This window comes from Anopheles maculipalpis, chromosome 2RL (assembly GCF_943734695.1).
Source record: "Anopheles maculipalpis chromosome 2RL, idAnoMacuDA_375_x, whole genome shotgun sequence".
Taxonomy (NCBI): Eukaryota; Metazoa; Arthropoda; class Insecta; order Diptera; family Culicidae; genus Anopheles; species Anopheles maculipalpis.
The window spans coordinates 26774079-26787157 of NC_064871.1; the positions used below are offsets into that span (position 1 = coordinate 26774079).

Consider the following 13079-nt stretch of genomic DNA (forward strand, 5'->3'; position numbering starts at 1 on the left):
ACGCTGTGGGAAGAAGCTTAATTATGACGCGTGGGGTATATTGATGAGATTGTTAGATTGGATGAGACTCTTTACTTTAACTACTCGTATGCACGCGAGGGCGATCGAATCTAATCGTATGCGAGACGTGTTCGTGAACCAGTACTTCACACCTACGAGCAAACCGGAACTGGATTGAGCCAGATTTTTTTTTGTGATAGAATGATAATAGCACTTTGTCGCCGTCTGTGCACTTCAAGAAATATTCACATCTTTATAAATGCATTCTATTATCATTCTTTAAAGTAACGATTGTTCTTTTGTGTCATTTTTTGCTTCCATTCACATAGGAAAAAGGCTAGCGGTGAATCGATACACGAATGCGTGCGTGCATGAAACGAATACAGCATAACAAGCCACAAAAAGGAAATAATAGACAGCGGTATACGCACGCGGTACAGAGTCACATTAGGAAAAATCCCTTTGCTGAGGAAAGAGAGACCCCAAAGTGTTGTCATACAAAGAGGCAGGAAGGCGAGAATGGATGCGAAGGAGTAGAACCGAGCTCATAGTCTAACACACAAGAAACAAAGAGTGTCCAATGTAAAGCTCACACACGGCACACGACACGAACGTCCAGTGTGCGCGACGTCACACAATACTAAGGTGCTGCCGGTTGTGCTGATAGAGCCCGGTCAAGCGAACGTGATTGCTACATACATCGTCCGTACACAAGTGGATCGATTGGTGCTGGCGCGGCACGGCAGCAGCGCGTACCCCATCCGGAACCGATCGGACCCCCGGCCGTGTCCCGTGGGGTGACGTGCCGGCAATTACTCGTCGTCGCACAACAGCAAGCAGCAGCGCAAATACGCGAACAAATCGGCAAACGAACACATTACTCTAAGCGGCCGTGTTGGCGTCGGTGTGTCTGTTAAGTGAACTGAAGGCAGAGTAGCAATAGCGCACCATCCAACGTAACTTAATAGTGGCGGTTTAAAAGAAAAACCCCCAGCCGGATCGTGCCGAAGATCGTCAACAAGAAGAGCAAAAAAGAAGAAGCGGTCATATGCGGCCACAACTTATTACACTTTAAGTGTGCATGCTTGCTACTGTGTACTTAGAAACCGTTTCCTACGGATGATCAGTCGGTTCTAGAAAGAGGCACAATTTGAATTCAGCAGCTTGCGCGTGTTTTGGGGACATAGGATAGAAGCAATAAACTAAAAGGAAGATCTTAAACAGCACTTACTGTGCTTTGCAAACAAGAGGCTAGCGCAAACCCCGTGTACTTGTGTTACAGGTGATGCTGCTGTAGAGGATAAGGTGAGAACATCTAGAACGGCGTGTGTTTGTGTGTGTGTATGTGTATCTGAATATTGCCTACGCCGGAGGCGACTCGGCCAGAATTTAGCCGACAGCAGTGCGCTGAAGCAACACACAAAAAAAAGTGGAACACAGAACAGATGATTGTTGGGTTATATTTAGCCATTTCTGGTTACTAAAATTAACCTCCAAGAGAGTGGCGGGAGCCGCTGTTGGGTCCCGTTTGAGAGAGAAAAAGGAAGGCCAAGCAAACAGGCGCGCGTTGCAACCGAAAACAAACACACAACACCACAGTTCATGTCTGGTTTGTTTCTTGACAAATAGCAATAGAAGTCAACGAACAAACCGGAAGCTCGGCGAAAAAAAAAGAGATTCTTATCATCGGCAAGTGACGGATACAAGGAAGCGAAATTATTTATGCTAATTGATGCGAACTGAGTGAATAATTTTCGAGTGTACTCAAAAGTCTGCAAAAAGAAACCAAAAACAGTAAGCTACATAACATTCACCGTACATAATCCTTTCCGGTGCTTTCCGGTGGCAGTATTGCAAAAATAAATTGAGTTACCGCGTGAAATTATAGTCCCTGAACTACCGAACGCCATCAGCACACACACACTCACACACACGACAAGACCTGAAACCTGAAGCCGGCAGTGTGGGCAAAGCTTTCGGGAAAATGAATATAGATCCATCGAGCAAGGCACAAGAACAGGAAGAGCAGAATCAGCAAACGGCAGAAGCGGCGACTACAGCAACAACCATCACCACCACTACGGCAACAACTACCAACGCGGTACTGGCATTACTAATTTCCCCATCATCGCCCTCGTCCACGTCGACCGTTTCGCCTACTGCTTCATCGATTTCGAAAAACAGCAGCACCGACGAGGTCGATGAAACTACGGCGGAAGCAGAACCACCACAACTCGAGGCAAAGTGTAGCAAACCGGTGGCGGACCGAGACCGAGGACAGGATGATCAGCAACGACAACGAGCAGATCAAGATGGCCAACGCAATAACAGTGAGCAATGTACGGCAACGGAAGAACCGCTCGGTGTTGACTGTCGGAACGCAACCGGGAGGCCCGATCAGCCGAATGTTACGATGACACTAGACGTTACGAACACTACCACTACTAGATTGCAGGGCCAATGCATACCAGAAAACGTGACCACCGAATTAAGGACATTCGAGCTAAAAGCGTCAGCTGTTGCCCCGGTCCACGGGGCTGCGCTAGAAAGCGAAGTGAACAGGGACAACAGTAACGCGGCGAAGGAGGACGATACACTGTTGTTGCCGATAGCAGTAGGGCCGGTAGAAGATTTGACCGCGGAAGCCTTATCAACACCAAAAACACCACAACAAACGTTGTCATCGAGTTCAAGCTCAAGCTCATCCACCTCCTCGACACCGTCCGTCGGTGAGGAACGGCGCCTGCCGGTCGTACCGGAAGAGGATTCGTACACGGAAGATCCACCGGCAGGCGAGTGCTGTTACAAACAGGCATTAGTTGCTTCCAACAATAATCCCGCGCTAGTACAAGCGGTTGATCTCTCGTCTGCTGACGGTGGTACTGCTGGCGGTTGCATCAATGACCGCTATAACAATAACAGCAAGCGCAGTGATAGTGACTTTCAAACCGTGCTCGGTGACAACACGCAAACGAAGGTTACCAACAGGAATGGCGATGAGACGGTGGCGGCAACAGCAGGGTCCTTATCGTCCGCAGCGAGCGGTTACACCGTTGCTAGTAGCGCTGCCGTTGTGATGGAGGAAGGCGTCCGTACGTCTGCTGCGGCGATGACATCCGTAACCGAAATAGCGCTAGGACAAGGCGAACGGCAGCGCTCAGTCACCAACACCACCACCCTCATCATGAAGCATGATCTACTACCCGCCGATGATGAGCACGAGCGGACGAGCGTAGCAACCTTGCTGGGAAAAGCAGAACGTACCCAGGTGGTGGTGAGAGCGAATGACGACAATAACTGCGAACTGCCGGCCGTAGCACCGATAGAGTTAGTACAAACGTTACCGATCGAAACGACACAGCAGGACGGCATAATTACAGCTGCCACTGTGACCGTGGCGGCGGATCTAAAGAACGAAACCGTCGAAGGTGTGACGACTCGAACCGAAGAGCGAAGCAACACAACATTTGCCAGTGCCACCGATACCGCCAACGGTTCGCCACCATCATCGTCGTTGTCCTCCACCTCGTCCTCCTCATCCACTGCTCCTTTATCTACGTCCTCTGCGCGCTCGTTGTCCTCGTCCGAATCATCATCCGAACTTTTGGCCGAATCCCAACAAGAACCTTCTGGCAAAGGGAACGACACTCAACACGCTGTAGACAATCGACCGTTCGGTGGCGACACTTCACCCAAAGGACACTCCCTTGAGCGTGAAGGATTGTCCGATACGGTGCTTCACCATACGCAACGAGCTCCACCGCCGACGTGTTCAGTCCTTCGATCGGTTGAGACGGCAGGTGCGGTTGAAGGTGGCACCAGCACCACACGTTTGTTAACACTAGCCGAGGAACTGTCGCAGGCTGCTGCGGCTGCATCTTCGTCACCATCGTCGTTGACACCGGCGCTAGTAGTAAGCATACCGCCATCCGCAGTCGCAGATGTCCTACCAAAGAGTGCTGCCGATACAGCAGCAGCGGTGGTTAGTGGTAGCAGCAGAAGTACGTCCCCAGTGCTGCAGAGTAGTTTGAAGAAATCGAGCAAAATGGGTGTTGCTACTGGTGCGGCGGCCGCTGCTACGGCTAAGGGTGAAAACAGAAGGCGGGTTTCGTTTCCTCAGGATGCGCAGCTTATCACGGGCTATCTGGATCCGGTTAACCCGTGGGCCTGCAGTAAGTATTATTGTAACATCTCTGATAATGATTTACAAGTCGTCCATGATTTTGGTAGCCATTTTTAAGTGAACTGTTTCCCCACTAGCCAAAGCCGCGAATGGTTTAGTTTGGTGTAATTCAGTCTAGTTTTCTTTGTTTGTGGAAATCGGCTAGAGATTGCCGTCTACAATTTGCTTACAAATCACGCAATTTTAGCAACGAGATATATAACAAATATTTCAGTGTTTATTGAACAAACTAGAGTCTTTTTCAGTTGCTTCAGTTTGTATTTCTATCAGGGATATGATCATATTTGGACAGTATGATGAAATGAAATAGTAATGGGTTTCTAACACAATAGGACCGATATTAATGGGACATATTGGCAACTTGTAATTTATCTAGAAGAAGCTAAAAGAAGCTGTAATTTATCTAGCGATTAAAAGAGGACTACGGACACTTTCTTGATGAATTCCAGAGGATCCAATGAAGGAATCGGACAAGCACGAAAACACTTTGATTCTTTGACGTTCTGTTACAAAGACAGCAGTTTAGAGTTTGAAAAGGTCAGCAGATGAGAGAGCAGAGCAGATCGACAGGTACACTGACGAAGGCCGCACGAGGATACAAGGTACATTAGGTTAGAGGAAGTTGTGCGTTTGGGACTGAAGTTTTGTTAGCCATATGAATGTTAAAACGTTCACTTTAACTTCATTTTTCGTGTATGTTAGAACGAAAGCGTCGCTGAAAGTAGCTAAGCAAATGTTTTTTGGAAAACACACTGAAAAAATCTTTTTTGGAGAACTACTCAAGAAAAATAGCTGTCCTTGATCCACGAAAATATTGTGTAAACGGGAAGACTAGACTGATAATTTCTGCACGTCAGGCACGGCGATACTTTTCATTTTCCGTTGTAGCAGTAGATTCAAAGAACCTTCCAGGTTCGTTCCGTTCCAAAAAAAGAAGCTTTTCGTTCACTAAATTCAACCACCTTTCCGTCTTTTACAGTATCGGTTTGTGAAACACCAGAGCTATTGGAACTGTATCAAACTTCCTGCAAGCGGCACAACACGATCCCGCTTAAGACTGTGCTCGATCACCTGCAATCGATCGACGTCACAAAGGGCCGTGTGCCGTTGCTCTCGCTCAAAGATCAACACCTTAGCTACAGCGGGTGTGAGGCACTCGAGGAGATCTTTAAGCACGTGCAGTACCGCTGCATCGATTTGTCACACAGCGGGCTGGACGATGTGACGGCAAGCGTAATGTTCGACATCATCGAGTATTATGAGGCGGCACAGGAGCTGGACATATCGGACAATCTGCAGATGTCCGGCAAAAGTTGGACCGCTTGCATAAACATGATCAAGAAGAGCCAAGCGCTAAATGTGCTAGTAATGCGTGGCCCCATGATATCCAACTACCAGGCAAATAATCTTGCCAAAGCGTTAAACACCTCCGCCATACACACGCTCAAGCTGGAACATTGCGTGCTCAGCCAGGAGCCGATCGCATCACTATGCTCCACCCTGAAGCGTAACAAAGTGTTGCGCGAGCTGTGGTTAGCGCACAATCAGTTGAGCTGCGAGGATGCGCTGCAGATCGCGAATCTGTTACGGACAAACCTTCACATACAACTGATCGACATCTCCAACAATCGAATCGGGGTAAGTTACGGAGTTTAAGTTGGCATTTTAATATTTGCCTTCACATATGAAACTCTTTTCCTGCTTTCTTCACCAACCACAGGATAAAGGCGTGGAGCACATTGTGAATGCGATCGTAGAACAGGCGGCACACTTTAAGGAAGTGCAGGAAAAGAAACGTAAAAGTGATCTTCTGAACTTTTCCGATCTTTCGAGTAGCCTGAACAGCATCAACAGTGCGAAAAATTACTTTCCCCAGCGATTGCGTTCGTCCGATTCCGATTCAGTAGTGTCCTCCACCACGGCAACGGAACCCGAATTGGATTCTTCACCTTCACCGCTTACGCTTACTCCACCAGTAACACCACCGTCAACACCCGCACTTCCGCCCTGTGATACGACCTCGACGGAAGATGAGGAGAACAAGAAAAAGAAAGTGGCCAGCGAAATGCTGGAAACTACGAATGGCACCACCAGCAGCACCACCTTCCTCGACTCTACGGAAGCAACGGCTCCAGTGTATACGACGCAGCACCAGCCCGACAAAGATGAAACGAACCCACCACTACCTCCCTCACCCATTACCGCACCGCCAACGCCATCGCCCGTTGCTGTCGCTCCATCGAATGTGAATCTAGTGGAAATGAGTACAAAACATAGTGTAAGTCTACAAACAACTAGTGATAGAGAGAAGCCCGACATGGTAGCACGCCCCGTCATGATGACGGCCGAGGAAGAAGCACTGATGAATTCCTCTAGCGGTGGAGCAACGTTAACAGCAGTGGCAACATCGGTGGCGGTTCTGGGTGGCGGTGATGAAAGCAAGACGATGAGCACCTCAGCGGAAACAGTACAAACCGACAACAAAGAGTCGTCGATGGCGGTTGTGCAGGAGGTTGATGACGGTTTTGTGGAGTTGCTGATGGCGAAGGAAGAGGAATCACATTCGGATAGCCCAGTGCCACAAGCGCCCAAAAAGCCTCGGCTGGCGAAGCAAGACAGCGTACTGACCGAGTTTGAGGCATCGCTTTCCACGGCCATGGAAATTGGGGACCAAAGAGAAGAAAAGCAAAAAACGGAACAGCTACCGGCTACCAAGGAAGCATTGCCTCCCCGTGCGCAGATGCTGATGGAAGAGGACGTGCCCGAACTGTGTGCCGATTACGATGATGATGGTAGCAATTTACGAATTTCCGAAGAAAATCTCTTTGTCGATCTTGGTATACCGGCTCTGAGCGAGGAAGAGCGGAGTGCATCCGTTGAATCGTCCGGGGATGTGTTTTCACCGCTTGCACCACCATCGAAAAAGGACGAGCTGCAGCTATTGCTTGAAAAATCTCATCAAAAAGAGAAGGAAAAACTAAAAGCGGAATCCACTGCCGCGGAGGTGCAGCCACACACGAACGGTGTATCAACGGTGGAAAAGAGAGAAAGAAAAAGTGCCATTAGCAGCAACGATGAGCGATTGGAACCATCGAATAAGGATCGTACACAATCGAGCAGCAGCAGCAGCACCGACAGCATCGTGGTAGAGCAGGTCATTCCTATGAAGGAAAATGTACCACTGTCTCGTTCGCTGGATTCGGTAGGCGGTGATGAGTCCGACTTTGAAAGTAGCAGCCCGTTCCGTACGACAGCACCGAGCTCCTTTCCTAACGAGCGTTCGTTCAGCTCGGAAAGCCTCAACAGTGAAACGTCGATCGATTCAAATGATTCGAAATCAAGCCTTAAAATACACGAATCCAAGTTTGCCGCTAAGAACGGTACCCTGGAACGGCAGCAATCGAACGTAAACCGTGAGACGGTTGGCACGGAACAATCGCCAAACAGTCCGTGTGGATTACAGGTGCTGGTGCTATGGAACAATGAAATTACCCGCAATTCGGCTCGTCATTTTCAACGTTTGCTTGAAAGGTCGAGTACGCTCGATACGCTTAATGTTGGCAGTAATCAACTTTGCAATAGCTTTGTTACCGGCATTAGTGGGAGTTTGAAGGCGAACACAACACTTACCAATCTGGGACTGCAGGGAGCACATCTGTCGGACAAGGGCGTTAAGACGATGGCAGAAATCATCGAGTTCGGGGGCAACTCGTCGCTTCAGCGGATCGATTTGAGGCACAACAATATACAGAAGGCGGGCTTAGAAGCGCTGAACGAGGCGATGAAATCCAACAAATCCATCACCCGCATCGATCTGGATGACACGCCGAGAAGGATCAAGGTAAGGGCGCGTTTGTTTCTTTACTTGTTGATTGGAATTATTTGGATGGCACATGCAGGGGTCTGTGCAATACTTAAAACTAAAACTTAGGATAGGCTAGGCAATTTTGACTTAGAACATAAGCATTTAAACGTTGCTATGTATTGTGCTATGTATGACAAGTGCTTTTTTAAATATAGGGTCCTCTCCTTGTTTAGAGATTTTACTCACAGAATCTTATCATTTTGCAGGATACATCGCTGGACGGTGTTGGTTCGGAGTACAGCCGGTTGGTTAACAACATCCGGGCACAGTGCGAACGGAACAAAAACCCACCGGAACCGAGTGAACCGATCAGTACGACGACGGTACGGCGTGCCCGGGCCAACTATCTGAGTTCGCGAAAAATTTCGCTCACCTGCCCATCGATCAAAACATCACCGAGCGCGCTGGCCGATAAGCAACATCTGCTCGATCCGAACGGTGGGTGCAAAAAGTCGACAGGTGGTCGTTTGCGTTCACCATTGCCGAGTCCCATCCCTTCACCGATTGCCTCCCCGGTGCCGAGTCCGTCCCGCAACCGATTCCATGTTTCACGCGTGACCGATTCGACCGGTGGTGGTGGTGGTAGTGGCGGCGGTTCCGCATCGTCCCCGTCCCCCTCGTCTACCGGCAGTTCGCCGACACTGTTCTTTCCGTCGAACTCTCGGTTCCGGGTGGTGACGGTGGCCGAGCCGGACACTAATGCCGGTGCTAAAAGTGCTAACAATCCGTACCGTAGCAGCAGCACGATCAGTCTACCCATGAGTGGTAAATCGTCAACCACATCCTATACGGTTGGTGGTGGTGGTGTATGCGGAACGGCACCCGTGACTACTATCAATCGCCGTCCGGTGTGCAGTTCCGCACCGACACTCTCATCCTTTCCCTCATCGCCACTGTCTCCGTTAGCTGCTGCCGCTGGTGGAGTGCCGATGGTCGGTCGGGTAGCTAGCCAAACACCTTCCCCGCTGTTACCACCATCATACGGCAGCGGGAGTAACAATACCTTCCATACGTCACTGATTGCATCGTCAGCGGGAGTGATTGCGGGATCATCCTCGTCACCTACTACCATATCCACGATACTTCCCATGCCGAATAACACGACGATCCCTTTGGGAGTGGCACAATGTACACTACTACAACAGCAACAGCAACTTCAATACCAGCCACTACCAGCACCACAGTTCGTTCCACTGATGCATCATCAGCCGGCGCAAAACTATCACTTTGTTACAACGTTCGGTCCCGGCGGCAATACAACGGTTCCCATACAGCCCAACATGGTTACGCTTTCATCCTTACAATCGCAGATCGTACCACAAACGATCATTCACCACCACCAACAACAACAACAACAGATTCCACTACAAACAACACTGTCATCATCATCGTGCACCGGAAAGATGCGCCAAATGTCCAACACATCCGACTCTGCTCATCAACACAGCAGCAACAGCAGCAGCAGTAGCAACAACAACACCAACAACAACAATAACAACAGTAGCGGTAGTACGCTTCACGACTCGGTGCTTTCTTCCACCAGCATCGAAAGTCCCGATCTGGAGGTGAAACGGTTCATGTCCGGTGGAACCATGCTGGACGATAGTTGCTGTTCGTCGATCAGCAGCAACAGCATTGATTCGATCGATGCCGCTCATTTCAACATTAACGCTTCGATTAGCTCGACGGAAGAAAGTTTCGATATGATAGTAAATTCTCCGCCACCGGCCATTACCGCTACCGCCCCTGCTGCTGGTGGCTCTACCGGTGGTGGTGGATCTTCCGAATCGAGCAATAATGTCAGCACCTCCACATCACGCATCTTGGAAGAGGAAAGTACACTTATTCCGAAAGCATCATCGATGACGTTAGAGGCACCACAACCACCCGCAAGCTTTTCCACCTCTAGCATGGTACAGGTAAATTTGGACAGCTCACAGGAATCCCTGTACGATGTGCACGATCTATCCGGTTCCTCCAACTCTTCGTCCATCTCGGCAGCAGCAAACACTACTCTGGCGGTAAATACCGCAAAATCCACCGTACAATCGGTCGGCTCGCTAGGTGCCGGAGGTCAACCAGGTGGTGGTAACAATTCCAACGAAAGCACACTAACCTCGGTGCAAAATCTCGATCGCGAGCCGGTAGTAGCGGCGAGCAGCAAGATGACAGCAACTACCGAAAAGCCACCGCGCGTACGTAAAACCTCGTGGATTTTGGGCGGCGGCAGTGGAAGCAGTGGCAGCAGCAGCATCAAGCATGCTGATTCCGGCTCGAGCGGCGCCAGTACACCGACACCGAGTGGTGGCAGCGGCTATCCACCAGCGATCGAGAAGCTGCTCAGCATCTTTCATCCGAGCAATTTGTTTTCGTCTAGCAAATCATCCGCCAGTCCGCCGCCGGCAGCAACGCAGGAAGGTTCGGGTGGCGGATCACAGCCACCGTCACGCAAGGAAAGTCCAATGGGAGGATTGTTTTACTGGGCGCATCATGGTTCAGGGAATAGTGGCAATAGTAGCAGCACGAGTGCCAACACAAGCCCAACCAGTACTGCCACTACGGCAGCGACTAAAAAGGATGACGATCGAGCCGGTTTAAAGGTGAACGTGTCGCCCGAAACTACACTAACACCGCAACAGTTGCAACCGTTGCAGAATCAGGCACATGTAATGGCTTACCATCAACAGCAATTGCAACAGCAACAGCATAGTGCCCAACATATGCCACCTCAGCTGAAGGTAGAAATGAAGGAGAACATCTCACCGGAAAACACCATCACAAACAAACTGTTGTTGTCCACCTCGAATGCACCCACGATGGCAGGTGGTGGTGCTGGACTGGATGGGGGGCCAACCATTGCGATGCTATCGTCTCCAACAGTGAATGTACCGGTTGCTGCGGCCGGTCTTACCACTACACCCCATCCGAAGGTTATATTCCATCTCGGTGGTGATTACGACGAATCGGAGGATGATATCGATACGCTTACCAACAAGTACGGGAATCATCCGAGCGTTGCAGGTGGAGCTACTGGTGGTGGTGGTGGTGGTGGCGGAGTAATCCACTATTTCGGTGGCGGACCGAGCAGCTTGATGGGTGGCAGCACAACGAGCAACAGTAGTGGCATCAGCATCGGCAGCAGCGGCACCAGTGCCGGCGGTGATCTGATGATGCTGAGCGGTAGTAGTGCCGGGATCGTAGTTTCACCTTCGCCGAGCGCCTCCAGCGGACAGTCCGACACGGTCGTAGTATTGAGCCATCTTGGACAGCTTGCACGCGACTCGCTCAGCATGTTCAAGAATCCTAGCCTCACGTCGCAAGATTCGATTTCGATTCGTTCGTTGGATTCGCTAACGGAGATTGGGAACGAGGGTGGTCCTGCTGGTGGTAAGAGTACGCAAATGGTTGCACCACAACAGCAGCCGCCGTCGTCGTCAGCGTCGTCGTCGTCGGTGGTGCCAACACCAACAACAACATCGACAACAATTTCTTCCTCATTATCATTATCATCAACTTCTTCATCAGCAACACAAATGTCAACATCTGCAGCTGCGACACCATTGGCGGACAGGCAGGAAACACGCTAGAGAACCGCTAGAGTAGGGAGCGAACGAAGAAGGGAGTGATAGTGGAAGTACTTATCTAAACATCCATGCTGATATATCTGTCCTATGTCTGTGGGCGTGTGTGTGATTATTATTTATTAGGTTCGTTTCCATTACGATGCAATGTTTAATTTATGCGCCTTCAACAAAGAAAAGGTACACACTTGTCTTTCCATGCATGCAAGCATTCCGGATTCTTGTCATTTTCGTCTGGAAGCTGTGATGTTCGGAGTTTCGTTAAAAACAAGTTCACCCATTTTCTTTTTACATTAAGATTATCCGTTGTCGCGTCGTATACCGTTTACCACACCTTCACTTTTGGGATTATATCGTGAGAACTGTTTTGTATGCCTAGGGGGACGTATTGTGCTTTGCTGAATGCCCATTATTATTATTATTACATCTCCCAAATCCCCCACATAAGTCTACTGAAGAAAAAAAAAGAAACATAATGTGCCTTCTTGAATAATTGAATCAATTTGAACATTAAACTTGGGAAATTGAGTGGAAACCGCCGCGATCATCGTAACCGAAGTGCGTGTGTGTGTGTGTGTATGTGTCTAATAGCTGGAATGGAAGAAAGCTGAAATTATGGTTCTGTCCCTGCGTTAATGAATGCATATGATTGGATGATGTTGAACAACAACTTTGATATACTATACTTGACTGAATAGGACATATATACATACAAACGAAACTAACAAAAATGAAAAGAAAAAAACAGGAGAAAACACACACAAACACACGCGCGCACAAAGCGTGATCGCGTTGTTGTGCTTTACTACTCTGCAACTTATGACTGAATGAGAAGAAGTGGGGCATGGAAGCAAATTAAATAAGCTCCGCACGTCCTTTTCGGGGGCATACAGGCATCTCGCCATATCATCTTTTTATTTAGAAAAAGTAAAAATTTAAAAATAGTATAGAACCAGTTGTCGGATGTAACGGAACATTTTAAATACTTTTTTTGAAACTTTAATCCTATGATTTGGTTTTTTGAACTCTGAACACAGTGGAAGCTTGCCAATTTATTGTTGGGTTTCGAGCAACAAGCGTCTGATGAATGAATAACAGGGTGCTACAAGGTAGTTACTTAAAAGATTGTGCAATCGATTCGATATCACTCACTTACCTTACCTGTTGGCTTGCTGCCCAACGCTCTGTCTAACTGAGAAGATCATTCTGAGGAGATGTAATCCCTTACCGGGAACGTCCTGCTTTTTTTTTTTTTTGTTGCTGGTAATGACAGACTGTTGGCAGCATGTAGTGACAAACCAATTAATCATGGCTCGGAAAATGCGCGCGAAACCGACAAGAAACTGGCTTGCCAGGTATAAGATACGTGTGTAACTTTAATTGTTTGAACAATGTGGGGAAATGTTTGGTGGTAAAATCTACGTTTTTGTTTTATACAAAATTTAATTCA

General features: G+C 48.8%; 1 protein-coding gene across 1 annotated transcript; it reads left to right on the plus strand.

The window, feature by feature from the left end:
- The first annotated feature begins 1944 nt into the window (after positions 1–1944).
- On the plus strand, positions 1945–11635 carry LOC126556565 (serine-rich adhesin for platelets). The gene is made up of 4 exons (XM_050211871.1): positions 1945–4172; positions 5163–5821; positions 5904–8024; positions 8255–11635. The coding sequence occupies exons 1-4, from the start codon at positions 1985–1987 to the stop codon at positions 11633–11635; spliced, it is 8349 nt and encodes a 2782-aa protein (XP_050067828.1). The 5' UTR covers positions 1945–1984.
- Positions 11636–13079: the final 1444 nt, after the last annotated feature.